At 37.6% G+C, this 11,685-nt stretch overlaps 1 protein-coding gene across 2 annotated transcripts; it reads left to right on the forward strand.

The window, feature by feature from the left end:
- Positions 1–1,236: 1,236 nt before the first annotated feature.
- LOC134746746 (eukaryotic translation initiation factor 5A) lies at positions 1,237–10,972 on the forward strand. Of its 2 annotated transcripts, none has more exons than XM_063681271.1 (4): positions 1,237–1,370; positions 3,884–4,127; positions 6,776–6,977; positions 8,346–10,972. In XM_063681271.1, exons 2-4 carry the CDS (start codon positions 3,919–3,921, stop codon positions 8,415–8,417), a joined length of 483 nt encoding a protein of 160 aa, XP_063537341.1. In that variant the 5' UTR covers positions 1,237–1,370; positions 3,884–3,918; the 3' UTR covers positions 8,418–10,972. The 2 variants fall into 2 exon arrangements, with proteins under 2 accessions (XP_063537341.1, XP_063537342.1); XM_063681272.1 differs by having other exon boundaries at positions 1,345–1,436.
- Positions 10,973–11,685: the final 713 nt, after the last annotated feature.

Below are 11,685 nucleotides of genomic sequence, written 5' to 3' on the forward strand. Positions count from 1 at the left end.
GAAAGGGATATTTTTACCGCACCAAGGTCGCGGTGCGGTGCGGTAGTCTGTTATGGCTTTTGGTTGTCAAGCAAATCTTGTCAGCAGAAAACGGCGCGAAATTCAAATTTTCTATGAGACGATAATCCCTCGCGCCTACATTTTATAAATTTGCCGCCTTTTTCTACTAGATTTGCTTGACCAACTATAGTTTATACCTATTCCAAACTTCAAGTGGGTAAAAGCAAGTAAACACAGCTACCTACCTACTGTCAATTGCCTTGATGAAATGAGCGAAAGATTGAACGTCAAAATCGCGGCAGTAATGCGGCGACGAACGTTACTCATGTTACAGGTACAGCGGCGGCATTATCGTGATCGGCAAAATTTATTTTATTTATTTCATTTATTTACGACCAACTGAGATCATTTTTCTTTGTTAGTACCATTTAGTACAAATATGACTTATAAAATATGGTTATATAGTATTATACTGGTATTATAATCTACCTAGCCGCCAACCTCGATTTGCTACAACTATGTAGGTGGTGCGCTGACGTGCCCAAAATGTGCTCGAGTATTTAGCAAGAAGATAGGGTACGTGAGCCACCTAAGGGCGCACCAGAGAGCGTATCAGCTACACGCTAATAACCCGAATTAAAAATTGCCTACTCCAGAGCACACAGTCGCTGTGGCCGAAATCGGTCAAGAGAGCATCATCATAATCTATGCACTAATGAACAAAAAATTAAATGATACAAGTGTGAAGTGTGGACCCAGCTTATTCATATTTCTGTGTTCTGGCCAGTGTACGACATTATGACGTCATGTTGACTAGGCATGACGATATCTATTTGGAACTTTTGCGTTCCGAACTATTGGCGACACCTATCGGACGCGGTGAACACATCTTAAGAGTCAAATGGCATTCAGTGAAAATAATTTATAATAAATAAAGTTTACCCTTTTTTACAATCACTGAAACTGTTAAAATAAATAATATAATATTTTTTTGCTCAGTTACATATTGATGGTTTCTGAACTTGACTGTGAAAACATGGAGTGCTGCCATCTGTTCGACATTTTACATACTACTTCGCAAAGACGGTAGAGCAGAACATAATGGCTTCGTTTACGAACCAATAATTAACAGATTTTATTAATTTTGTTTATGAATCAATAAAACAGAAATCATAAATAATTTTCAATTTTTCTACTTATTGTATTAGCTTTCGTAAAGATTTTATAGCGAAATAATTGAATTCGTTATAATTACCGCCAAATTACGGCGGCGTTGCTGCCATTTTGTGAACCCCGCTACAGGAAGTGAGTGTTGTAGGTGCTACGCAGGCGCAAATTGACCTTTCGGTTGAAGAACCCGTCGGTCACATGTGAGTGTCGATAAATATCTTAGTTTTATCGTGAATCCTATTTAAAACGTTGTGATTATTGTTTTCGTAAGTATGTTACATGGTGCCAATTTTTTCGCGAAAATAGGGCGGTTTGCTGATGTGGTTTTTGTGTAAATATCGAAAATAAAATAGCACCGCGGCGCCGGCACGTTTGTCAAACGCGATTTTTTTCGTTATCTCTTATTTAGTGTGATTGTACTCACACGTTTCTGGTACAAGTTTTATGTGATCGAAAGCCCTGTGTAATTCGTTAAAAAGGTGTGTGATTGATAATTAATAAGTGAATTTGGTCGAAGACATGCCCAAGATGTCCCTTCGCCACTCGCCACATGTTCGGGGGAACCACACGGCAGGGCTCTTGTTTTCGCCACACCAGTTCAGGCCTGATTTTATTGTTCTTATTGTTAAAAATGAATTTATCTTTCATTATTAAGTGATAATTTTTCTTTCATATATTTATCTAAACTGCACAGAGCGTACAAAGGTTTACTTTGCTTTGCGCTAGGTGGGGTTAAGCCGTCAAATTTGCCATACCGTGAAAATTGCAATCCGAGGTTGAATTTACACGTATAGGTTAGATATTTGTTGTGTATTATTAGGTTATTTCGAGTTATTCAGCTTCAAAAGTGTTTAGTGACGTTAAAGAAGATATTTCGGTCTACGAGTTCGTTAACGTTTGTAACGATTTTGTCCACATCAGTGGCTATCATTACAATTCTAGCTAAGCATATGGTGTGCTATACATTTCTACATGTTTATGGTGATATTCCTCGAGACATGGAGCTCATAACTTATTCATTTTCGTACTAAATGTTTGACTATTGATCTGGTTTTACCTAGGCTATAATATTCGTTACCTTTGACAGAACCAGCATGTTCCACACGGCATAGCAATTTTGTTGGATGACAGTTCTATGATAGTTCTAACATAAGCAAGTGAAATTGGTCAAATTTGCCTGAATATGCGTTCGTCTGCGTGGAATGATGATGATGGTTGATAAAAACTATCCTATGTCCTTTCCCAGGTCTCAAACTATCTTCATATCAAATTTAATCTAAATTGGTTCAGCAATTTAAGTTTGAAGAGGTGACGGACAGACAGAGTTACTGTCACATTTATACATATTTTTTTTGTATTATTAGCATGGATATTACCTAAATACTAAGAGATACTAACTAATATTAGGCCGCCTGTTGTTTACCTCTGTCTTCATGTATTATTTGTGTTTCCATGTACATTTATTCTGAGGTTGTGCAATAAAGAGGATTTGTATTGTATTGTAATATTAATTTTGTACCTGAAGTGAATATGTTTCTGGTGTAGAGAATTGAAAATTAATACGAGCCCATAGAGTCGCAGGTGCAGTTCATACTGTTTCTGTGCTGAGGGTACTCGAACATAATATCCCAGTCCCGACTATGCGTCTCATCACACCACTGTGTTGTGGGATCACCGTCCAGGGATACATTTGCTACTTTAAAACAATATATTTACTTATTTTTCACTTAACTACCATATAATAAAAGTAAATGGTGTTTATGCATATGTATAGTTAGTTCCTTTAGCTTGCTCTGCCCTCATAAGATTCCATGTACACCAAACTAAGCTCAGAGTATACTTAAGTGCCTCAGAATGCTACTGGACTTATTCCAAATTTTAGGACTGTTCTTGATTAGCCGTGTCCACATGGAGCAAGCATACGTGCGAGGCGATTTCATCGCGCGTATGCTTGCTCTGTGTGGCTATTAGTAAAGTGACATAGCTTAGATATGTTTGGGGCAGGTACAATCATTAATACTATCAGCAGAAGTCTTGAAAATATGTGTGGGCCTGTCTCTGTAAAAGCAAAACATTTTCTGGCCTAGTTTAACGACCCCCTAGGCAACCAATTTTTTTGTCCTTTCCCTCAAACAACTCTTTATTTGCTCCAAGTCTAGACTTTTAGGGTTCATTGACTTAGGGTCAATGACCTGTGCTAAATTTTTGACGCAAGTGTGACACACACTCAGTTTTATGCCAAGGTTCTAATGATTAGATGTTGGTTTTATTCTAATTGACACACCTTCTCATAGTTGGCTTCACATTTTATCACCTTCATGATACTTGAAATTTTTATTTTATCTTAATAGCATTTCCGTAGTATTTTGATAATTTAATTTGGTTGTATAACTGTCATGTGTTTAAATTTATATCAATGGAATCTAAAATTCAATATAAAAAAAATTGGTATAAATTAGGATTGGGATCGTCAGCACAGCAACATTTTTATGGGTAAAGGTTGATACCATGTAACATCATATAAATGTATATACTACTAGGGTTTTCCTATGAACAAAGCCAAGTAAATGAAATTAGTTTAGGAGAAAATAATTTATGAAAACCATCATTACAATTTGGACATGACTAAAATTTGATTTTTGATCATTTCAACCAGACCATAAAATATACATTACAGTTCTTTTTATTCATAGCTCTATTGCCTATTCCGCAGATCACTCCAGACCGTAGTTAATACTCTACCACAAAATGGGTGACATTGAGGACACACACTTCGAAACCGGGGACTCCGGAGCTTCGGCCACCTTTCCCATGCAATGCTCCGCCCTGCGCAAGAATGGCTTCGTCATGCTCAAAGGTCGCCCCTGCAAGATTGTTGAGATGTCCACCTCCAAGACTGGAAAGCATGGTCATGCTAAAGTCCACTTGGTCGGAATTGATATTTTCAATGGCAAGAAGTGAGTGTTATTTCATTTATAAATTTTGTCAGTTTACAATTAAAACTTGCCCACAAAACCCTCTAGATAAACATTATCTTATTTTATTTTAGATTCACCGCACACATTGCTTTCACACAATAAGAAGGTGCACATGTATACATGTGTGTTTACGTACTACCTTTGCTAGTTGCTAGTAGTAGAGTGAAAAAATTATCTAATTTGATCTAAATAATAACAATAACAACATATACAATACTAACGTCCAACATATAAAAACAATAATAACAAACATTGGCGAAAACTGCACCGGTCCGAGAACGGCCATCTTTAGACCATAAGTTTGTAAATGTTTTATTTCATTGTTTTAGGTTGTAAGTTTTAGTATTTTGCACTGTATTTTTTGTTTTTTTTTTTGTAAATTGTAAAAATTGGGTTTCTTGCCTGCCAAATAAATAATTTATTATTATTATTATTAATACTAATTTAATTTGAAGTAAATGAACATCATCATCATCAGAACAGAATTTAATTTATACCTACTGAGATTATAATTTATTGCTACATCTTTACGAAAACAAATGTTTTAAGATAGAGACATGTTTTAACTAAGTTCTTGTTAGCAAGTTTTTGTTGGCAACTGACAATGTTTTATCCTTGTATTCTGTGATTGTGTATATTTTGTCTTAGTTTAGAGGAAATTCTGGGTCTTAACGAAAGTTTCCTTGTTATATTGTTAATAAATTCTGACATAGTTGGTTGAATCATGAATTATTGCCAAGACAGCAAACTGAAGAATTTGGTGTTATTAGCATTTACTTTATTTTGGTTGGTATTTTGCAGGCTAATTTTCATTACGCCAATGCTGCATTTAGGTTTGCATTAGTAACAATGTATAAATGTGCTATTATTGCAAAGAAAACTTATCATTTAAGGTCAGAGGGTTAACTTCTAAGATAAGTTGGCAAAATAAATTTGACTATCTTACTTAAGTTAAAACTTCGATTTTGCAATTGCTCTCTAGGGGTAGGACAGACAAGACCACGTGGATAGTGGAGTGCTCGATTTAGTTTTGGGTACTACGTAATTTGGTCAGGTTTATTGTTACCCACCATAAGAACGGTGGGCAACAAAAAACGTCTACGTCACTTAGGACTTTTCATAAAGGAAGAGGGAGACTATGACAAGGACAAACAATAATAGCGCTTTCTCTGCTACTCCTACTGAAAGTTTCATAAGAACATCTCATTCGGTCAAATGGGAAGGGGCCATTTTCTCTCTATATTATTGTACCTCTATGTAAAACACAGATAAAAAGATGACGTCACGTATCTTTTTTAAACATGGCTTGTCATCGCTTGCCTCAAGTGACTAATAAGTAGAAATCAAGCATCCACATACATTCTGTTTGACTGCACTTTTTCTGGCTAAATATTGTTTTAAAGGTATAATACAGTTATTGTCGCCTCATGATGACGTCACACATTCACCTACTCATGAAGTCATGAATATAGAAGTGGCTGAACGGCATACGCATACGACCAAGGTCGGCTGTCAATAATAAGCCCTTTCTTGTAGTTACATAGATAGATTTATTGAATCTCACAATGCAATATGACAGTGAAAATCTAGTTTGTGTCTGCAGAATTCGCTTTCGTACGCATGGACGTAAAATGGGATTAAACATTTTGATATGTGTAAAGACACATTTTATCCTCTTCGGCATTTATAGTACGATAAAATAACTGCCTACATGTTTTTTTAGAAATGAAATAATTTCACTTTTCCTAAAAACAGATGATCCTTACGATTTTAGGAGCAATGAAAACTGGCAAATTCAAAGAAATAGTTTCCATTATTCTTGCAATTTGTCAACTATCGTGAATGACTAAAACACGAGCCCATAGAGTCGCAGGTGCAGTTGATACTGTTTCTGTGCTGAGGGTACTCGAACATAATATCCCAGTCCCGACTATGCGTCTCATCACACCACTGTGTTGTGGGATCACCGTCCAGGGATACATAAATACTATTAGGGTCTTAATTGTGGTAACTACTTTACAATACGTTTTACAAGTACTACACACACACAAGAACAAACAACTGCTATTTATTGCTTTATTAGCAATTTCATTGCTATTAAAAATGTATGTAGTTTGAGAAAAACTCTAAAATGCGGTAAAATATTACGTATTGTATGATAATCTATGAGATGCATTTACATATTTTGACTATCTCTGCTTGTAAAATGATGGTCATGACATTAATAAATCTTAAGGTAAAGGTACTTACGGTATCACCGTAAAGAGCAATCAAATGAGTGTTAAAAACCGGCCAAGTGCGAGTCGGACTCGCCCACCGAGGATTCCGTACTTTCTAGTATTTGTTGTTATAGCGGCAACAGAAATACATCATCTGTGAAAATTTCAACTGTCTAGCTATCACGTTTCGCCTGGTGACAGACAGACGGACAGCGGAGTCTTAGTAATAGGGTCCCGTTTTTACCCTTTGGGTACGGAACCCTAAAAACTGCGGTAAATCACATAGAGCGCTAAGGCTCGAACAATTTAGTGCGGCACCGCACTGAGAATACGTGTGTACCAAAACTAGTATTTTTATAAGTATTTTAACTTTAACTCCATTTCAAATTTTTCTCCCCCCACCCACAGATACGAAGATATTTGCCCCTCCACCCACAACATGGACGTCCCCCACGTGAAGCGCGAGGACTACCAGCTGACCGACATATCCGACGACGGCTACCTGACCCTGATGGCTGACAACGGCGACCTTCGCGAGGACCTCAAGATCCCAGACGGAGATCTGGGCACCCAACTCCGCTCGGACTTTGACAGCGGCAAAGAGCTGCTGGTGAGTATTTTGTTTTACTCTTTTACCCCTCGAGTCCCGCCGTCACGATATCGCAGCCACGATTTCATTCAAAATAAATCAAATATGCCTTGGAGGTTTTGATGTTTCAAAATGCTGAGACTGAACGCAATAATTTCGTACTGTGGCCCTATGCTCCATCCATGAAACTTACTATTTTCAGCAAGTTAATATTATCCATTTTGTTCACTATATTTAATCACTGGTGTCACAAGTTAAAAAGTAATTTTGTCATTTGTTAATATTTTATAAACCAAACTGACTTGATGGCAACTTTCTCGAATGAGGTAACCTGATCTCAGTTGTCTGGTCTGGCAAATTGAAATGCTCTTCTCCGATTATTTAAATATTTTTAAATTCATCTAATAAAGTCCGAGTATAGAGTCTCTGACATACTGCTATGGTGTGTTGGTGCTAAATTTACTCGAAAATTAACCTCCGCCTTTTACCTGGGCTAGTGTTTTATATCACTAGCTATATGGATCTTAGGCTAAGAGTACATTCCTTTCATTAATTCACTCCATTTATTCATTTGAAATGTCTGACTAATTATCACTAAATCAGTCTCATTTGACACTGATCCAACCCAAACCTAGGCTAAGTTTGGACAATAAATTTGTAACTTGATAAGTAAATATCACCTTGAATGAGGGCTATCGTTTTTTTGCTCACCAGTTGGCGCCTCTATTAATGGTGGTCCAAAAGACTAAAGAACAGCTGTCAGTCATTGAAGTGACAAGTGACATTTGACATTTCGAAGTATGGAAACCATGGAGACTATATAAAGGAGCCAAATCTCTATGTATGAAAAGTGTCCACCAAAAAACAGTAATTAGGCGGCGCCTCCATACACCGAAATACTACCAAAAACAACCTAAGTAATTTGGTCGGGTTATTTGTTGCCTTATGTGGTTCATGTTATACTCATGTCCCAGAGCCTAACTAGCGCCACCGGAGAGATTAGGAACTATTATTTAAAACTTAACGCGGTCACTTTTACAACAATTCTGCCATAAGAGATTGCGATCCTTTCTATACCATCCATAATGGAAACTACACTAGCCACCATCTACACTAGCGCCCCTAGCGGCGAATTTATACGCGTTAGCCCTCATTCCATGAGTGATGGCTGATGGCTCGTTCCAAACTTATCATAAAAATATTTATGTTATCACTATTCACTTTAGTGACATGATAAAGAAGTGTTAGTTCAGTAAATACAAATCCGGATTAGATTTACAGTTACAAGTTGATCCTTTAATTAATTGTTAAAAATATAATTACTTCCTCATTTTTAAACACATTTTTTGTTTTAATTTTTTTCTAAGATTGTTTTTTTATTCTTTCCAGTGTACCGTGCTGAAATCCTGCGGCGAGGAGTGTGTGATCGCAGTTAAGGCAAATACGGCTCTCGACAAATAAACAACCACTCACATCAATAGGGATATAACAAGCGTATAATTTTTTTTACAATCAAACAACTCTTACATAAATGTAAAACATAATATTATGTATAATTTAACGTAAAATATCGCGGCGCGGCGCGGGCTTGCCGCACCGCGGTGGAGTCCAGGCGGCTCGGTCAGAACAATAATATAAAGAAAAGCGACATCTCGCGTTTTTTTGGTTGCGAGACCATCTCCTGGATCCGTCGCGGTGCGTCCACACCACACAGACGTGTCCATACCACACAGACGTGTCCATACCACACAGACGTGTCCACACGCACGGCCGGCCGCTCGACCCGCGGTGATCGCGTGCACGGCGTTTGATAGGCAGCGGTCCACTTGTATTAAGGATTCGAATCTAGGGGTATTGTTGTAATGTGAATGCTGGAACTTGGGCCTCTAGACCCTGTTCGGAGAATAGGCTACCGTTTAAGCACTTGACCGCAATTGGTTGCGGGGACGATGTTAATATCGTTCGTGTACGTGGTCGTTTCTCGGGAGAGGGTGGGAAGGATGACTACGCATGCTGTCCGCACAGTGCACTCCGACGTATGTTGTGACATACGAGGCCGGGGGTCACGGACAGATGTCGCCGCCGTGCGCCCGCGCCGCTCCGCCCGGAACTTCTCGTTTGTTTGTTATGTTTGTTCTCTTTTCGCTTCATCGTCTAATTTAAACGTTACGTGGCGCTCCGAGAGTTTGTGGATCGACATCGGTGTGATGAATTCCATGTGGTGGATATTAAATGTTTTATAGTGATTTATTATCTGACGAAAAGACGGACGCAAACTTGAAGTTATTACCATATTTTAATGCTAAATTAATTAATACATATAAAAAAAATCAAGAAAAACTATAAAAAAATAGAAATAAAGGAAATTCTTGAACGAGGTGTGTAATTCTTTGAGGCCGTCGCGAGGCGGTGGTCGCGCCGGCGACGTTATATCCCTTCATGTGTAACAACATCTGTTCAAATACCGCCGAGCTCACGCTGTGTCGGCTGTCCGATGTTCGGTGTCCGCTCTCAGGCGAAAACACCTCTTGTGCTAAATCTATGACGAAGACTGACGAACTGTTGACTGTGTGCTGCGGCTCTGAGACCTTCACCAAGTCTACCGCTCGAATCTGACATTTAAAGTTACCGTCTGAAGGCTCTAGAGGCGACATCATGGAGCACCACCTCCTCAGTCAAGACTGAAAATGCATTTTTGTAGAAGAAGTATTGATTTGTTTTAATATAAGGAAATAGAACAATGTTGATAGAATTGTGCTCATCGGCCTTCCCTTGCTCTCTTTGTTTGCATATTTGAACACATGAATTGTTACACATCGCTCGAGTGGGTCGCGGTTTGCCTATCGTATTAACTAAATTTCTTATTGGCACGGCAGATGCCTTCGATGACTAGACCAAGCGTGTCCGTTATTTATTATAAAATAACATCAATAAAATTGTCATAGACGATATGATATAATACGAAATTAATGTAAGGTAAGGCCCTATAGGAGAGATATTTTTTTATGCATTCAACTAAATTCGTACATCGCAAGTTGTAGAGATAACTAGGCTGTTACATGGCAGGTTTAACTGTTTGTGTTCCGATTACTGTACATTACTTTCGAAATTGCATAATCGTTATTGTTGGTGAAGTTTTTATACTTAGCAGCTTTTAATCAGGTTTTTATTTTATAAAATCCTTTGGTATTTGTGAAGACATAAGACATCGGGAGGTGTAAAATAAAACACTTAAGTCTAAAACAACTTTTCTTTCTGTCGCGAGCGGTCCCTCCCCAATACTTGGGAAAATGTACAATCCTATGGGAATTCTCTTTTATACTATCTAATATTTTAGAATTAATACGCATTAAATGTGAGGAATGTTTTTGTGCCGATTTAGGAAATAATTGTTGGTGCACATTAAGTTATCTTTAGGAATATATATCTCTTGCTCACACGGTCTTACAACTATGTCTACAATGGAACTATCCCTTTGTTAGAGTTCTAAGTACTAACATTGTCAGTTGATTGTTAGTTACCTACAGTGTTTTGAAATTATAATGTCGGAATTTATGTATTGCTTGTCACTGTACGTTTTAAAAACTAACTCTTAAAGTTAGGATGTAACGCGTGTGTTAACAATTAAGTACTAACTGCGCTGAAACAGCGCTGCAGTTAAATGTTAATGTGTAAAAGTGAAGACCTTGTGTATAAGAGATAAGCATCAAATAAGCGACGACACTTAAATGTGCGAATTTTATTTAGAAATCTTAAATATTTTTTTATAAAGGGGCGCAGGTCGGGTTGAAAACGTGTGGTAGTAAAAAGAGTAAGTTCTGTATATACGTAAGATTGGAAACTACACAGCTGGATAAAAATATCAATAATAAACCACTAGGGAACTAAACGTAATGACTGGTCGCGTATGTCTATGTGCAAGCACTACCGAATTACATTGCAATGGCCAATAACTAATGTAAATGCAGTTATAAGTATTTAAACAAGTCTGTCGAAATAAATCTGTACAAAACGAACCATCGCGCGTTGTCATTCATTGTAGATGTTGGTTTTTATCAATAGTATTTTTGTTCTTCCCTTTTTGAGTTGATTTTTTATTTATTTAGTATTTATTTGTTACGATTGTAAATTCTTAAAACTCATCAGACACTAATAATATTGTGCTAGGTATATTCCTGACACTATTTCATTAGGAATAGACCAAGATGTAGGTACACCTATTTATTTATTTATTTAAACTTTATTGCACAAGCAAAGAAAAATGTACAAATGGCGGACTTAATGCCAAAAGGCATTCTCTACCAGTCAACCATTAGGTCAAACAGAGACATAAATGTTGGTGCAGGATAGATTCATAAATTATAACGAGAAATAAAACCAAAAAAAATAATTCAAAAAAAAAAAAAAAACAGGACAGAAGATCCTTTCCCAACTATCCAGGAGATCAAAGATATATGTAATGTAACTCAAGAAAAAGTTATGCTCGAATAGATGGCGCCACACTTGACCTATACTCGTGTAAATAGATGGCGTTGGCGACACCGTTTGATATTACACAATGATATGATACAAAATGGCGGTTTTTTGTGCGGAAGTCAAAGGACCGGTAGCGCGAGCGGCAGTGCGTGTTCAGATTCTGCTCCGTCGCTCAGTACTCGCCGAAGCGCCGAACGCCTGGAGGAGAAAGACGTTGCCGGCAGCGGCAGGGGCTGAATGTAAATGTAGTATA

Source organism: Cydia strobilella, chromosome 13 (assembly GCF_947568885.1).
Source record: "Cydia strobilella chromosome 13, ilCydStro3.1, whole genome shotgun sequence".
Classification (NCBI taxonomy): Eukaryota; Metazoa; Arthropoda; class Insecta; order Lepidoptera; family Tortricidae; genus Cydia; species Cydia strobilella.